The following is a 19,184-nucleotide window of genomic DNA, read 5'->3' on the forward strand; positions in this document are numbered from 1 at the left end:
AGTTCAAAAATAAACCTTATGATAGGATTCAAACGTTTGTTTGTTTGTTTATTATTCCAGCTACATCGAGTCTGGACCGGACAATCCAGTTATTCATATAATAAACAACGATCCACAACTTTGACCACGTCACGCTATAAATCAAGACTGATCATCCAATCCATTTGGTTGCCGCTTGTGACCAGCAAATTCTGCTGGGGACCTATTCTAACATAAAATCCCCACTGAGCCTTCTGATCCAAGGTTGGACGCCTTGACTACATGACCAAAGATGTTAACTCCACCAGCAGGCTCACAAGGTAACCATGGTAACAGTGTCATCTTTCGGATGACACTGCCCTCTGCTACATACAATCCATTCATCAAAAGGCAAAAGGTGCTGTGACATATTTTTCTCAAAGTCAATACAAACGTGTGACAATGTAGCAGTCATATACTTCTGAGGCATGTAAAGGGATTCAAACCACGGACAATATTCCAGCTATATGACGGCGGTCTGTAAATAATCGAGTCTGGACCCGACAATCCAGTGATTGATATCATGAGCATCGATCTTCGCAGTTGGGATTGATGACATGCATCAACCAAGTCACCGAGCCGGACCGCCCAATCCTGTAAGCAGCCTCTAATGACAAGCATGTGTTGCTGAAGACCAATTCTAACCCGGATCAACGAGGGCTCTCATTCATTAGTAGCAGTGCTAAAATGGAAGCTGAAATTTTTGTATTTATTTATTTTTCGACCACCTACATTGAATTTTAGACCAAAATTTTGATAAATGCACTACTAAAAAATAACAGGCCTTAACCTTTTGCATCAATATTTACATTGACTTCACCCCATGTGAAGTTGGGTGAAGTCTCTTTCCCTATTCCCCCTCCCTCCCCCCCCTTCCCCCCCTTCCCCCCCCCCCCCCCCCCCCCCCCCCCAATAAATGAGCAATCTAAGGAAGCCTTTTAGGGCCACACACATAGGATAATGATCGTGAAATTTTAGTATCTTGAAATGGACATCAGCATCTTGAAATTTCAACTTAGTATCTTGAAATTTCAACTTAGCATCTTGAATTTTCAACATAGCATTTAGAAATTTCAACTCATTTTCTCGAATTTTCAACAAGGGCATTTAGAAATTTCAACTTAGTATCTTGAATTTTCAACAAACACATTATGAATTTCAGCTTAGCATCTTGAATTTTTTAACATAGCATTTAGAAATTTCAAGTCATTATCTTGAGTTTTCAACAAGGGCATTTAGAAATTTCAACTTAGTATCTTGAATTTTCAAAATAGTATCTGGAAATTTCATCTTAGTAACTTGAATTTTCAATATAGCATCTCGAAATTTCAACCTAGTAACTTGAATTTTCAACATGGCATCTTAAAATTTCAAAAATAATTCATTAAAATGGCCCCTAAAGGCTTCCATAGCAATCCCTAAACACACATGTAGCATTTTGATTGTAATACTAGCATCCACACAATTCAGCTCTTCACTCAAGAGGAAGCACAAGAGGATAGACATTGCAAAAATAGAGTCAGTGGAATACATGAGCATATCACAGTCTGAAATCTCATTGGTCATGGCTGTTTAGGCTTTCATCCATCTGCTGTTACCATGGCCACCGTGGAGGTTTAAGACACACCCCTGATCCTAGCACAGTGAGCTCTTCCAGATGCTTCACAGGGATATGGGTAGTCAGCTCGGAGAGTTCATCATGAACCAAGGGGTGTATGCAGACTGATAAAGCTGGTCTGGTTTTTTCAAATCTGAAACAAAAGACAACATGCAAGGATATCTAGGATTCAAAACTAAGTGCCCTTGTTAAGTGAATTGGGAAACAAGTGTTATGTTATTTAAAACTGCTACATTTCAGCAAAAATCCAGTGATTGACATCATGAGCATCGATCTAGGCAATTGGGATACAATGACATGCATCGACCAAGTCAGCGAGTCTGACTATCCGATCCCATTAGTTGCCTCTTACGATAAGCACGGGTTGCTGAAGACCAATTCTCTACCATGTCTACCTGGATCTTCACGGGTCTAATACTTTGGTGAACCATAAGAGCATGGATATGGTGCTGACAAACCAGCAAACATTATTTGGGAAAATCTGTGATTTGAACCCACGATCACCGGATAATTATAACAAAACTTGCTCATTTTTAGAAATAAAGGAACTTGAGTGTTTTCTTTTCAACAGGTAACAAAGAATTATGATCGAATGTGAAAAATAATAAATATATAAAGTAATTATCAGACTGCATGCCGCTCAATGTGAAGTGCCGAAAGTCAACAATGGCAGTTTCTGGTAGTTGTGTGCCAAGACATTTGGCCGATACTTTCTCGCGATGTTTTCTATTTATGGTAAATAAACTACCGAAAGTTTTTTATATTTTGCAAGCTGGCCACTGATGCATATCACACGCAAGTTAAATGACACGCCAAGCCTACTCGTTAAACAGTTTCATGTGGGGGTGTCCTTTGACTATGCACCTGTCGAATGGCTCTGCCTGCAGCACTGCGAGCTTTAAGGGACACAACTCTGGATCCTTAGGTTACAGGGCCACCACACCCTACAGTATTACCTACACCAATACCTAGGCTGGACAAGTCTAAAAGACTTGGATCACAAACCACAAGTAGCAATGTCTTCCAGTCTGTATTCACAGTATTTAAGTTTTCTGAGATAGGTGTTCATAAAATCAAGATAATCAAATCTATCCAAACGACAAAATAGGGTGGTGAGGTAAAATGGGATTTCACGCCACAGCCAAGATTATGGCACTTACATCGCGACATGCATGCATGTGTGTGTGTGGCTGCTTGTACTAGTCCGAACTCATGCCAATTTATAGATACACACACTGAGATACCATGCCACTGTTTAACATGAATACCTCCGAGCTGACCAGTCTATATTTTAGCCCCTTAGCTGAGTGCCAGACAGGGTAACAACAAGTACCATCATTTAACATCTTTTGGTATAACGCAGCCAGGGATCAAATCCCAGACCTTCCGCTCTCCGGGTGGACGCTCTACCTCTAGACCACGGAGGCGGTCCACAAAATAAGGGGTGAGTGAACATTTTATTCTGCCAGATAAACACACTATGCTGTGGCCTGCAGCAAAACCATTATTGTTAACAGTTTTGCATAAAAGTTATTAACAGTATTTAGCTTCTAAAAATATTTCAATCACATATGTATAAAATGTTCTTCTACATGTTGGTGTTCTAATCTGGCGGCAAAGTATATGTGCTTTTATGTATTTCGCTCAATTTCTAACGTACAGCAACATTTGCGACCGGTTGAAAAATGGATACTATCGGCTACACAGCTAATAATTAGCGATAAATGGACTTCAAATATGCGGATTCCCGATACATGACAGTTCTGAGTTTTGAGGAACACAAAATCATACCAGAAGTCTCCTTTAGCATGTGTCTAGCGTCCTAAATCATATATAAGACAAAATGTTAAATATTTACATTTTTACATTTACAGCAGTTTGATTGGCTACGTCCTCTAACCATGGTAACCTACCTGCGCGTCAGTGAGGTCTGCAGGTGTTTGCAGCTGGTGAGAGTTGCACATGTAAACAGCTGTAACGACACCAGAGACTCCAGCTGCAACAACCAATGTGTTCTGGTACAGAGTGTGTGTTAACTGTACATACCTTGCATACAGTGAAACTCAAGCAGTCCTACATTCCAGCAAAAGGAACAATATAGTCCAGACAAAATGTTAAATATCCCCGAATTATAATTCTTACCTAAACCCTATGTTTCAAACCATTTTAGGTTAATTGTTTTGGGGATTCCACTTACAGTGGGGGGGGGGGGATCATGTGTGCATAGTATACAATTAAAATTTAAAAAATATAATCTGGAATACATATTTTTTCACAATAATATTCCCTAAATCATGTGTGCAAAGTATACAATTAAAAGTAAAAAATATAATCTGGAATACATATTTTTTCACAATAATATTCTCCAAATCATGTGTGCAAAGTATACAATTAAAAGTAAAAAATATAATCTGGAATACATATTTTTTCACAATAATATTCTCCAAATCATGTGTGCAAAGTATACAATTAAAATTTAAAAAATATAATCTGGAATACATATTTTTTCACAATAATATTCTCCAAATCATGTGTGCATAGCATACAATTAAAAGTTTTAAAAATATAATCTGGAATACATATTTTTTCACAATAATATTCTCCCAATCATGTGTGCATAGTATACAATTAAAATTAAAAAAATATAATCTGGATTACATATTTTTCACAATAATATTCTTCCAATTACAAAAGTAAGTGTTCATCATGCACAAAACATTGTGAATATAAAACGAAAAAACTGCAAAATAATTGGTTACAATAGGTTAAATGATCACACAAAACATAATTAACACAACACACAGCATACTCAAAAACAGTTTGGAAGAAACAAAAATATAATATGAATAATATCTTTCTATCCACTGAAAGTTTCACAAAAAAGTGTCATCGAAAAAAAGAAGTTTGTTCATAAAGGAAGACATGACCTACCTTGTCAACAAATTTGTTTACTGCAGCAGCATCTATGAAGGTTGCATTTTTGGACAGAATACAAAGTCTCTCGAACGTGGCGCAGTTGGAGCAGGCGGAGAAGAAGACGCTGTCCAGCTTCAGATATGGCTGCTCTAGTCTACAGAGAACAGAGAGGCAGTGTTGTGTGTAGTAGCCATCAATGGAGGCAATATAACGTGTGGGGTTTTTTTTACACCGCTTTTAGCAATAGCCCAGCATTAACATGGCTTTATACAGCGTTAGAAACTGGCACTAGTCCTATAGTCTGTCAAACTGCCCAATAGCTAAGGTGTCTAGATCTTTTGACCTGATATGATTCTCCCCTGTTTGACTACCCCCCATAGAAGGTCGCATACTACGGCCATTCCCAATTGGATCAATTCTTGGCCATCATGCATATGTGACCCTAGATAAGCCAAACTCATAGATAAGCCGAGGTATTTACTTGGTCCTTGAAATCTGTATCAAAATGGAATGTGCCGTAGATAAGCCGGACCCCCAACCTAAAACTATGTCTCGTCATGATCTCTCATCGGAAATAGAATATCAACAAGTCTGTATTGAATTAATCCAAGTTAATCCTGTCGTAATAAAAAGTGTTTAATTGTTTGGTTTTTTTCACCAACAGAAAAAGAATATGATGAAAGTGTAACCCATGCATAAGCCGACCGCTTTCTACAGAAACTTTTTTCTGGTCCTCAAAATTTGGCTTCTCTATGGTCATATATGGCCTTTTCTTAGCTATATTCTGTATAAAGGGTTGACAAGCATACATAAGTTTGGCCTATTCTGGGCCATCTTGAAATCATGAAGATGATTCATCCCCCCAAAACTGATTTTGTTTGTTTGTAGTTTAACGCCACACACAGCAATATTCCAGCTATATGATGGTGGTCTGTAAATAATCGAGTCTGGACCAGACAATCCAGTGATTGATATCAGAGCTCAAATGTCAAGCATGCATTAGTTTGGGCTATTCTGGGCCATCATCTGTATATATTTTGGCCTGTTTTGCCAATCACTTATACAAACCAGTAACTATGGTAACCAGTAACTATGGTAACCAATCCTATGGTAACTGAATCCTACAAACCTCAGGTCCCTGAGTTTCTGGAAGTGGTTGAACGCCTCACAGAGGGAGCGGACGTACTGACAGTGCCCAGACATGCCCAGGTGAGCTATGTACAACTTCTCCAGGTGTACACAACCCTTCGCTATGGCAACCAAACACTGGCCCTGGTGAATACCTGTAAAACGGTAGATAAAGCTCAAACAGTTCGCCACCTCCTTGGTTCATTAACATACATGCATTGCAATGATTTGTTTGTTTGTTGTTTAACGGTGAGGTGAAATGGTGTTTAACGTCGCTTCCAAGATTATTGCACTTATAAAGCGACTGCATGTACATGTGTGTGTTTGTGTGGCTGCTTGTACTAGTCCGGACTAATGCCGATTTAAAGTGCTAGCTCACTGAGATACCATGCCGCAGTTTAACATGAATACCCCACTCAGACACATTCTACTGACTCCGAGCCGACCAGTCCTTGTTTTAGCCCCTTAATGCCGAGGGCCAGACAGGGTAACAACAAGTACCATCTTTTAACGTCTTTTGGTATGACGCGGCCAGGGATCGAACCCCGGACCTTCCGCTCTCCGGGCAGACGCTCTACCACTAGACCACGGAGGCGCGTAGGATTTAGTATCTTCTACGTAGGATTTAGTTTCTTCTACGTAGGATTTAGTTTCTTCTACATAGGACTTACTATCTCCTACGTAGGACTTGGTCTCTCCTAGGTAAGACTTACTATATCCTACGTACGACTTACTTTCTCCTACGTAGGACTTAGTATCTCCTACGTAGGACTGCTGAGAATGGACTAGAATAACCATCTACTACGTAGGACTTAGTATCTCCTACGTAGGACTTAGTATCTTCTACGTAGGACTTACTATATCTTACGTATGACTTACTATCTACTACGTACAACTTAGTATGGCCTAGAGTTACTATCTCCTATGTAGGACTTAGTATCTCCTACGTAGGACTGAGATGACGCGGCCGGGGATCGAACCCCGGAACTTCCGCTTTCCGGGTGGATGCTCTACCACTAGACCACAGAGGTGGTCTGTTGTTTAACGCCGCACTCTACAATATTCCAGTGATATGACTGTGTCTGGACCAGACAATGCAGTGATTAACATCATAATTGGTTTATCACTTTGATAAAACTAATAATTATGATAAAGTGTCTTTCTATGTTTGTTTGTTTGTTTGTTGTTTAACGCCACACTCACCAATATTCTAGATATAAGACAGTGGTCTGTAAATAATCCAGTCTGGACCAGACAATCCAGTGTTTGACATCATGAGCACTGATCTATGCAATTGGGACATGATGACATGCATCAACCAAGTCAGCGAGCCTGACCACCTGATCCTGTAAGTTGCCTCTTACAACAAGCATAGTCGCCTCTTACGGCAAGTATGGGTTGCTCAAGACCTATTCTCTACCCGGATCTTCACCGGTCGTCTTTCTATGAATAGAGTTGAACAAAGTGTTCTTTTGCCCACAACACATTTCTTTCTCTAGACAATAAGTGAACATATTCTTCTTTACAAAACAAGCAGCAAAATTATTTCTTTCCTCTATTTTCTGGAACAAATTTCAAAAATCACAAGTCAACGATTCCCAGAACATCAAATGATCAGTACCTAATTCCTCTCGAAGGCTTAACATTTGAAACATTCAGAGAGATGGTGGGGTTGATTAAAGTGAATGGGATGAGTGATGTTGCAATGACTGTGATTCAGTAATGCAGTGGCCTCACCTGGTATCCCCGTCAGTTGCAGGTACTTCAGATTGGTCCACTTCCCAATACACAGCAGGTCACAGTCCTTCACCTTGGCAGCCATCATGCTAGTGATAAAGAAACACTGATTAAACAATGCTTTGTTTGTTTGTTTGTTGTCACAGTCCTTCACCTTGGCAGCCATCATGCAGTCCTTCACCTTGGCAGCCATCATGCTAGTGATAAAGAAACACTGATTAAACAATGCTTTGTTTGTTTGTTTGTTGTCACAGTCCTTCGCCATGCAGCCATCATGCAGTCCTTCACCTTGGCAGCCATCATGCTAGTGATAAAGAAACACTGATTAAACAATGCTTTGTTTGTTTGTTTGTTGTCACAGTCCTTCACCTTGGCAGCCATCTTGCTAGTGATAAAGAAACACTGATTAAACAATGCTTTGTTTGTTTGTTTGTTGTCACAGTCCTTCGCCATGCAGCCATCATGCAGTCCTTCACCTTGGCAGCCATCATGCTAGTGATAAAGAAACACTGATTAAACAATGCTTTGTTTGTTTGTTTGTTGTCACAGTCCTTCACCTTGGCAGCCATCTTGCTAGTGATAAAGAAACACTGATTAAACAATGCTTTGTTTGTTTGTTTGTTGTCACAGTCCTTCGCCATGCAGCCATCATGCAGTCCTTCACCTTGGCAGCCATCATGCTAGTGATAAAGAAACACTGATTAAACAATGCTTTGTTTGTTTGTTTGTTGTCACAGTCCTTCACCTTGGCAGCCATCTTGCTAGTGATAAAGAAACACTGATTAAACAATGCTTTGTTTGTTTGTTTGTTTGTTGTCACAGTCCTTCACCATGCAGCCATCATGCAGTCCTTCAACATGCAGCCATCATGCTAGTGATAAAGAAACACTGATTAAACAATGCTTTGTTTGTTTGTTGCTTTACACCTCACTCAGCAATATACCATCTTACATGATAGCGTCTGTAAATTATCGAGTCTGGACTAGATAATCCAGTGATTGACATCATATGCATCAATCTATCATTAGCATCGATCTGTGCAATTGGGACATGATGAATCAACCAAGTGAAACACCCAAAATTCATAAAACAACCTGAAATTCTACTACAAGAACCAGTGGTTTATCTATGATTGTAAACTAAGTGTCCATATTATAAGCCACTTTCTCTTCACTGGTGACCCGTGAAGATCCGGGGTAGAATAGGTCTTCTGCAACCCATGCTTGCCATAAAAGGCGACTATCCTTGTCGAACAAGGCAAATAACGGGATCGGGTGGTCAGGCTTGCTGACTTGGTTGATGCAGGTCATCGATCCCAATTGTGTGGATCAATGCTCAAGATATCAATCACTGGATTGTCTGGTCCAGACTCGATTATTTAACAGACCGCCGTCATATAGCTCGAATATTGCTGAGTGCGGCGTAAAACGACAAACCAAACCAAACTCTCTTCACTGGTCTTGTTTATAACAATGAAATTGTTCGTTCAAATTTTGGAATTTTTATTGACATTTGTTGCAGATCTAGGGCCAAATATCGGCCTCTGACTAGGTCTAGATAAATCCCTGTGTACTCCTAAGGTTGCCTTTAACATGACATGAACAGACTCAGAGGCAGAGTGGGTGTACTCCTGTCCAGTCACAGAACACATCTTACCAGGCCCTGTAGCTGAAGGTTCCTGGCAACACTCCAAAGTATTTGTTGAAAGCTGACCGAAACCCGGCGCCGATCACTTCCATTTCTTCAATGTGCGGGCACTGACTGACAAGACGGGACAGCCCACTAGATGGCGCTAGCGGCTCTGCAGGTGATGGCTCTGATGATGTGGAGGGCTCCTAGAAAGACACAGTTCAGTTTGATATCAAATCTTACAACAACAAAACTAATAATAATTCAAATCAAACTGAGAAAGTTTGAAGACTTTTCTTTTCATAGACTCTGGAATTCAGTCAATTCACACTCAAACATGTTTTTTTCCAATTTACAAACTATTTCTTTCCAAACATTTTTGATATTTGTTTTGTCAAGAGCACAAGACGACTCATAGATTGTCAGCCAAATTTTGCTATACGCTGCCTTGGACAGTATTTCAGTTATATCACGGCTTATCAGCTTGATGTTGAAGGAAAGCCAATCTCATTAAAGTCAGATCTTAGTTCTCGCTATCGCTAAACAATGATCTGAGGACATCACATTACAGGTCACTTCAGAACGACCTTTCATCCAACCAATCAGAGCTTTGCCAACCAGATCATGAAAGTGACAGTCAGAATGTGTTTTCTGATCATGCAACCACGAAATATTTAACACGGGGAATTCCGAACGACAGTTACGGGTTTTATGATTATATCCATACAATCTAGGCCATCAAAATGGGACACCAGAAATGGGCTTCACACATTGTACCCATGTCAGGAATCGAACCCGGGTCTTCGGCGTGGCGATCGAACGCTCTAACCACTAGGCTACCCGACCACCCCGTAAGTTAATGTTAAAGTATGGGAGTTACAATCATCTTAGCACTAAGATCGTTTTGTGGAACAGAGACAAGGACAGACAACAAAACAATTCTTCATCCTCGTGACGTCTCACCTGCATGACTGGCTGCAGACCGATTCTCCGCTTCTTGGCAAAACTGACAGAGTACTGGTCAAGCAAGCGTTTGTTGAGGGGCTTCTCCTCCTGCTCGTTGTCCAGGGTGTGGGTCAGACAGCAGAGCGATAGACTCATGCTTCTCCACTCTGAAACAACAGAACATTTTGTTTATTGGTTGGTTGTTTAACGCCGCTCTCACCAATATTCCAGCTATAAGACAGCGGTCTGTAAATAATCCAGTCTGGACCGGACAATCCAGTGATTGACATCATGAGCATTGATCCACGCAATTGGGATACGATGACTTGCATCAACCATGTCAGCGAGTCTGACCACCCAATCCCATTAGTCGCCTCTTATGACAAGCACAGTTGCCTTTTACAGCACGCATGGGTTGCTGAAGACCTATTCTACCCGGATCTTCACGGGTCTAATAGTGCTTGAGCATACCCCTGTGTGGTGTGGAAATATAGAGCAATGTAAATGGCCTAGTGATGATAGTAACCTGCTGTGTACCTGTTGGCAGATGACTACGAAATACGCTGATCTCTGTCGGATTAACGAGACTGATTGATGAGTGGTTTCAGTAATTCGTTGCAAATTAGATGTGTCGGAGATGGATTGCGAGACTGATGGATTAACGGGCAGCACTGATTTAATCAGTTCCCATCATTAGTGTCAGACAAAGCCGATTGTCGGATTAACGGGTAGCGGATTAACGAGCCGTGACTGTATTGTAATAAAGATGAAATACACATTGCAAAAACTAACTACCAAAAGCTCATAACATCTTGCCCTTATCATCATGATCATGTGAAAATGTCACTTATTCTGCATTCTATTTTCTCATACAAGGACCTTGCCAAAAAAGGTTTTGGAGATCTTACATGATATTATTACATTCAATAGGCTAAAAGAAATAATAGTCATGGTTCTCAGGCACTGCATCATCATAAAGTCTGCTGCACGTTTCGTTTTTATTTCCATATTTAAAAAAAATATTAAAATCCTAATACTTTATGCATATATTGTGTTATGGTCATGATGGCAGTAGGGGTTTGTATGCTTGTTTATGTAGAGAGTCCCTTTGGTTGATGGTACAAAACTGTTTATTTGGTTACATACTAGTTTGAACAAGCAAAAAAACCCCCAAAAATGCCTGTCCGCGCAATATTTTCAAAAGCCATTGCCTGAGAACCAATTCCTTTATTTTTTTAAGCCATATTTAGAATTTTGTAATAAATTTCTCGAAAGACTGTGTGTGACAACCAATTCTTACCATGTTCAAAACTAAGCCTGAAATGATTCATAGCCCTAAGCACAAACCTAGAAACATAATCATGATAATCAGGGCAAATCTGGAACAGAACAGACAATCATAGCCCAAGGGAAGGAACTCTGTTCAAGTAATGTACAGTGTTTTGACAAGGGAAACTTACCGGTTCAAACAAGATTTTACCAGTTAACACTGGGGGCATACCAGAGAACAGAATCACTGAGAAGTATTAGGGCATACATGATGATCAGAGGACAAGTAGAGGTATACTGATAAGGTGGGATCGCAATATCACAAGTTACCCAAAACTATGGGTGCAATAAGATTTGTATCCCGATACGATACTTATATTTCATAAGTTGATATGCTTTCTTTTTGCAGGTGAATCAAAACCCTGAATCATATGTTTCAAATTTCAGAGATCGAACGTGGGATATTGTAGGGCAGAAACATTCAATTTTCAACATGATTTTACTTGTGGTTATATTAGTAAGTGTCTTATTTTTGTGTGCACATATTTCAATATGATATTTTTTCGTTTTTTCATATCTTAGTGCTTATCAACTGTGCGATATGAATTTCCCCTGGGATAATAACATTTTAGGCTTAAAATTATAAAAGAATTGGTTCTCAGGCAATGGCTTTTGAAAATATAGTGCGGACGGCAGTGTTTTTTTTGTTTTTTTTGTTGGTTGTTCAAATGAGTATGTAACCAAACAAACAGTTGTGTACAATCAAAAGGGGGAAGGGCCTTGTATTCCTTGACGAGTAAAATACTGGAATACAGTATTTGACTACCACTGAACATGGAATATTTAAGGATTTTTTGCTGTTTTTTTTAAAAATGGAAATATAAACGAAACATGAGGCAAACTTTATGATGATGCAGGAGGTGCCTGAGAACCAAGACTATCTAGAATCTGCCAAAGCACATTGTTGAACAGTTACTGTTATTATTTACATGTTTTAACAACAAACAAAATGTAATGTAATGTATCATATGTATCGTGTTACAGGGTTGTAAATCGATGTATTGTTTGGGCCTAGTATCGGGATACAATACTGTATCACCGTATAATATCAACACTAGGGACAATGGCTATAGTCCTACCTGTGTTCAAAGATAGCATCTGCCACAGACAAGCCTGTGGATTGTCTTTATCATGGACGTGTATGCCGGACAGGTTGATGTGACGGAGTCTGCAGCATGTGACTAGAAGCATCTGAAGACCACGAACATCCGCCTCCATTTGATTGTCTCTCTGTACACATGGAAGATAAGAATCAGGTTTTAATAGAAATAGACATTACGTCTCTGAACTGAACAATGCTGAAATGGAAAGATTTTTTACAATTTGCAGGGGTCAATTTAACTGCTGGCCCGTTGGCCTGTGGCTAGTTAAAATTACAAAGGGCTTGCTGAAACATTAAGAAGATGGCCCATCTGGCCAGTCAAAATTTCACCCCTTCTCCATGTATTTTAATTGGACACTGCCCAAGAATCATGTAATTTTGATGACAAAATATTTAGTGTGGATGAATTTGTGTGAATGGTTAACTTAAGATAATATGCCCATTGTCTTGGTAGAATGAAAACTGGCTGCCATTTTGTAAAGTTGTGTTTAGGAACATCTTTCTTTGCTCATAAATCACCATGGATTGAGGCAAATGGAAGATTTAATCTCAGAGTGCAGGAAAAGGCGTTTCAGGGGTGAGGAGTTCTAAACTTTTCAGAGACCCGCTAGGCGACTACACGGCCTCAGGTTCAGCCACTTCGCGGACTCCATCATTCAGTTGTAGGGCAGTTAGTTTGGAGAAGGGCCAGTAACTTTTAACAGGACCAAGCCATGCTGGCTACCTACGAATTTATTGTTAAATTGACCCCTGATTTGGGGGGGTAAAATTGTCTTCCAAAAAATAAATTAAGGAGGTATTACAAGTGACTGGTTGTCAAAGGGCCACAGGTTTAGGCAAAACTGACAAAACTGTATCTAATAAGTTTTGTTAGTTATTTAAAGCCGCATTTAGCAATATTCCAGCTATATCATGGAAGTGACTTTCCCTTCAATCACACCTGATACACGTAATCTGGTAACAGAAACCAGTTCGATGGACCTAGGGTTAGCTTATGCTATGCAAATGACTTGCTTGATAACGGTGTTAGAACCTACACCGAAACGTCGCCCTTAATCATGTTAATTGTAATAAAGAAGTTGTTCATCCATAAATTCTTATCCTTACTTAGTACTCCAACTTCTAAATGCCTATCAAAGAAGTTATGCCACGTGAGTTCCATTGACTCGGAGGAAAAAGCGTGCAGCTTTTTGCTTTGAAGCAGGTAATAAGGGATTTATTCTGTCTCTCAGAAATCCTTGTGCAGCCTGATTTGCTCGTGGCAGGGTATAAGAGATTTATTCCCCCGCTGAGAAATTGATTCCCCTCCAAGGCGGGTTACACAGTATTTTATCACATGAATCATTCAGATCTCCTCATTCTGACATGGAGGTATGATAATCAGTTTTATTATAACTCCTCGTGGATTCTCAAGTAATTGTTAGCATTATTTCAACTGAATAAAATGCAAGATTTGTTTCTTATTTTTAGCGAGTTTTCAATATTTACAATGTCTGAATGCAGGCAGGTCTTTGAAGATGGGCAGGCAACATTTACATGATTTAGTGGAAACCTGCCAACTCTATTGTTGGGTTTTAAAATTATTCCAAACACTGCTCATCATACTTGATCTGGAGAAAGTTACTGACAACACAGATGAAACTTCCTTATTTTTGGCAGAGGTGACATCACTTTCCCACAGAAACTATGGCAGTGAGTAAGTATATGTATCACAACTGATAACCATGATAACAGAATCCTGAATAAATGGAGACATGATCATGATAATACAGAAATACACTTGATAATCAGGGACAGAGATAATGAGGCTCTATTTGCATGATATCAATTATGTTATATCCTGGGATTATAAGTAATAATATCATAAAATCATGATAAAGCCTGATGTTATCAATGCGATACACAAATCTAAAAAACTTGATATCACGATCTGGTCAATATACAAATGACATCGCCAAGCAGAACTACTTTCAAGCTCCATACATTAAGGCAATGTCTTCTTTCTCAATAACCTCTTGCCTAATCATGCTAATATTCCCAATTTACTTAGACCATGTAAGTAGGGGTTTCCTTATGTGTCTGTTTCTGTTGTTTGGCACTATATGATGAATTAGGCAGTTCACTCAAATATTGTATTCATACAAGATTTCTAAGCTACTTCATTCAGTGAAATGCATTCAAACATCGATTATTTATAGACTGACTATATATGTAAAATAGATTATATATAAGCCGAGTGTGTTTCAGAAATCACAAATATATATCAGGAACGAAAAATATGTATACTCGCCGCCAAAAGAAACGCGATTACCATACACTTTGGTTAATATACTAAGAATTATTCATATTCAAGAAATATTAGATTGGTTCGACACACAAACGAACAAACTGTTAGGTTGCGGGAACCAACGCATGAACGCATCATAGATGCATGACTAAAGATGCACCATTTTGTCTTGCAGGATTAGTGTGTAAAGTTTGGAAATCCCAAGCAGCATATTGTGATAAGAATAAAGACACTGTGGTAACACTTGACTGACTGTTGGTTTTGTGGTACACATTGGAAGAGGTACACTATATGCTTCTATGTTTCACGTTTCTTCTTGCAGTGAGGGGCGGTCAGGTAGCCTAGTGGTTAAAGCGTTAACTCGTCACGCCGAAGACCCGGGTTCGATTCCCGACATGGGTACAATGTGTGAAGCCCATTTCTGGTGTCCCCCGCCGTGATATTGCTGGAATATTGCTAAAAGCGGCGTAAAACCATACTCAGTCAGTCTTGCAGTGAGTATACTATGCTCTCATAAGGCAAGCATATTACCATTTTCATTCCCAATATATGATATTTAAGATAAGGAAACACACTCAGCTAATAAGCTCTATACATCCTAATAACAATATGAGTATCGTATTCGACATAAGCGCCCAGGGTGCTCTCAAAATTAGAAATATGGGGCTTGAGTTGAAAGATCGTAAATTTTGGGGTTTATGCTGACAGCCTGAAATGCTTTCATTTGACAGATATATTTTTCCAGAATTTAATTGCTCATAATTAACAGTGCATAAAACACATAAGTGTGTATTATACACAAATAAATAAGTCTTGCATACATTGATCGATCGGAAGGGGTGCTAATTGGGATTGTTCACTAGCCAATATATTAGCAACTATCGCAGTGGGCGCTTATTAGAGCGGGGCGCTTATTACATCGAATACGGTAATAGAAGTATGTCCCACCTTTACTTGTAGTATATTATGGCAGTTCTGAAGGTTGATGCTGACTAGATGTGGGCAACTCTCAGCAATCACCTTCAGACTAGGGCTCTGGATCTTGCTGTTGTCTGCTAGATTTAAATACTGTAAATTCTTGGCTCGGTCAAGTTGAAAGACAGTGTTGGGCAGGTCAAACACTGCCCTTGAAAGGTCCAGGTATTTTAAAGTGTCTATCTTCTGGAGACACTTGACAAAGTGAGACTTATCTTGTAGCTGCTGCAGGTTGGACGTTGGCTGAAGAAGGGTTTCAAACGACAAACTCAGCTTACACACTTCAAATAAAGTTCCAAAGAAGAACATTCTTGCGGCAGGATCGATGGCATCATTAAGACACAAAACGCGAAGATTCTTCAAATTGTCCTTATTGTGAATCTGAGGCTGGAGCAAGTATCTGGGCATTCCTCGAGAACTACTCGGAGAGCCCAAAACATGAAGCTCTTCCAGATCCCGACAATACTCGAAGAAAGACGGTTGTGACAAGAAATGCATTGAGATATTGTGAGAAAACTCTAACTGGTGTCGGAAGTGCAAACAGATGACTCTCAGACCAGCAACTGTCAATTGGGCATCCGGACTTGTCCCGAGCTCCGTGTGAAAGTCCCGGATGTCCTGAAGCGTGAAAGCCAGAGTCTTCAGTTTCTTCACACCCTCCATGATGCGGCAGAGTCTCTTCACGGTCATGTTGCACTGTATCAGCTGAAGGTTGCGGACATTCTTGCAGCATCCTACTCCGGACTCCAGAACACGGCCTGTGATCCAGTAGCAGTAGTTGAGGTTGAGGGTCTCTATATGAAGGGATGCAGTTCGCAGATAGTTGATGAGGAGGTCATCAGTCAATCGGTAACAGCTTTGAAAGGCTGTTTGTCTGAATCAAATACATAAAACATGTAAACATGATGAAAAAATATCTGGACAAGACCCCTGTTGCAAAAGGCTGTTTGCCTGAATCAAATACATAAAACATTTAAACATGATGACAAAATATCTTGACATGACCCTGTTGACCCAGACTTGTTTACTACATTGGAAACTTGACCATAACCATGGTAACACAAACCAAAAGCTTTCCAAGCACTTTCAAGTTCAATATGAAAACTAATATTTCGCCAATACAAAATGTCCACAACATTCTGATTCAGAACCAAATTTTGCCAGACCATATGTGCATGATTTATAATTTTGGGCCATGTGTAACATATGCATGACATAGGGAACACAAGATGATGAGTGAGTGAGTGAGTTCGTTGGGATTAACGCCACCTGGAACAGTAGTCCAGTTATATCACAGTGTGATATTGGGGATGAGGTATGATGAAATGGGGTTTAATGTCATGTTCAAGATTATTGCACTTATATAGCAGCTTTCATGCATATGTGTGTGTGCAGCATTAGAAATTGGCACTAGTCCTGTAGTCCTTGCCAAACTGCCCAATAGTAAAGGTATCCTAAGGACTAGTAGAAATTGGCCTATTTAAGGGTTTTGCTATATGTTATAATTATAAGGACAAGTGGACAAAAACTGTTAGTTTCTAACCCTGGTGTGGCTGCTTGAACTAGTACGGACTTATGTCGATTTTATAGTACTGAGATACCACGCCATGGTTTAACATCAATACCCCACTCAGACACAGTATACCGACTCCAAGCCAACCAGTCCTTGTTTTAGCTCATTAATGCAAAGCACCAGGCAGGGTAACAATAAGTACCACTTTTTAACACCTTTTTGTATGATACGGACAGGGGATCAAACCTCAAATCTCCAGGCAGATTGATGTAGGAGAAAGCAGGTCTTAGACAATTACCAGTTTGGTAAAAAACCATGAGCATGGAATGGTGCTGACAAACCCATTTACATAAATGGGGGGAACCGGAATCCAAACCCACGATCATAGGTTAATGGCGTGTCCAAGGGATGCAACTCTGTACAGCGAATTGTTCAACCTTGGATGACTGGGCCACAAATGCCCTAACAAATGATGAAATCATGTCAGATATATAACACATAATGTAAATTCTATAACATGTATAATGCTATGTCATTTAAATCATAATTACTGTAACTACCCTTCCAACAAGTTCACAAGCTTTCCTTATTCCTTAATGTCACAACTAGGTCACATATTGTCGATATGACACATACACATAACTAATTGTAAAACATTAACCCAAAGCTTGTAAGTAAAAATCATCATTCTTCTATCATGTCTGTTTCTGCCATTACTTTGCCCCATTTAGAAGGTTTGAATGTAAATGTGCCACAGGACATTTGTAAGGATGTTTAGGTGTGCCATTGGGAATTAAAGTGTGCCAACTAGACAGTTTTCATCCCTGTTTGAACTCAGTGAATGTCAATAAGAAATAAGCAGTTGTAATTTAGGAAGTTTGCCACCTTCCTTCACATTGAAATTGGCATCATGATAATAACCTTCCTAATTTCTTAATCCCACAGTATATTTTGTAATCCTAGTTCCTACTGGTAAATAAGCATGTTAATATGTTTATAATTTCAATGTGTTTGTCACTTTATTTTTGAGAAAATATAATTGTTGCTTGCTTCATATAATAAACTTTGCAAAGATTTATTGTTAGTAAACACATGTGATTATAAGTGTGCTGTCCAAGCACTGGAAACATATTTTAACTCTGCAATTAGAATTTAACCATGCCACTTACAAACCAGGAATTTCAAAACCTGCTTTAGCCTTAAATTCGAGTCTGGGTGTCCATGTTTATTATATTTTTACTGAGGGTAACAATACATAATGTGTATGGAAATATATGATGGATACATGAGAACTTATTCAACAAATTCTATTAAAAAATAATCACAATAATCATGATAATGATGTCATTTTCTCCTTTAGGAAATGTTTAACAGATATAAATTGTGAGACAAAGTTTGTGTTCTATTGTGCTTTGTTGTATCCAGAAGGATGTGTATTGTGACACAATAATAAAAAAATAAATAGTATAACACATTACCTACATTTGGTCCTAAAAATAATACCTCTACAAATCAAACGGCAATGGTAATGGTACATCATTGATTATGATGTCATTTTATTTATTTAACAACTTTGCTTGAGCAATGACGTCGCAAAGTAGCGAGTTAATTAAAATAGCTAATCCTGCTCACAGAAGAGATACATAGTTTTATGTTATGCTAAGAATGTTTGATACCATCACTGATTTCCAAATGTGTAAACGATTGGCCTTTAAATCCATTAGCATACGAACAAAGAATGACATTTGTCTGGCGTAGGTTGCAAGTTATCAGGGGGATTACCTGACCAAACATCGATCATGGCAGAGTCTGTTAAACTTTCTGTCAACCTTGCTGGTATTGCATAAGTCGATTGAAGGTAAATAACGTAAAATATGGACGATAATATCTTCGGAAAGTCTGTCAAGTTGACTTTCCATGGGCGCGGCCATGATTGAACAATATCGATTTTCTCTGTTTGGAGAGTAGACCAGGGGACGCAATCATT

At 39.2% G+C, this 19,184-nt stretch overlaps 1 protein-coding gene across 1 annotated transcript; it reads right to left on the bottom strand.

Annotated features, from left to right (window-relative positions):
- Positions 1 to 934: 934 nt before the first annotated feature.
- Positions 935 to 19,137, bottom strand: LOC124135062 (F-box/LRR-repeat protein 18-like). Its single transcript, XM_046500240.2, has 10 exons — positions 18,980 to 19,137; positions 15,658 to 16,558; positions 12,400 to 12,550; positions 10,010 to 10,158; positions 9,074 to 9,252; positions 7,418 to 7,506; positions 5,682 to 5,835; positions 4,568 to 4,706; positions 3,550 to 3,632; positions 935 to 1,769 (listed from the first exon to the last, which is right to left on the bottom strand). Exons 1-10 carry the CDS (start codon positions 19,126 to 19,128, stop codon positions 1,613 to 1,615), a joined length of 2,151 nt encoding a protein of 716 aa, XP_046356196.1. The 5' UTR covers positions 19,129 to 19,137; the 3' UTR covers positions 935 to 1,612.
- Positions 19,138 to 19,184: the final 47 nt, after the last annotated feature.

This window comes from Haliotis rufescens, unplaced genomic scaffold (genome assembly GCF_023055435.1).
Source record: "Haliotis rufescens isolate VD_foot unplaced genomic scaffold, xgHalRufe1.0.p SCAF_10, whole genome shotgun sequence".
NCBI lineage: Eukaryota > Metazoa > Mollusca > Gastropoda > Lepetellida > Haliotidae > Haliotis > Haliotis rufescens.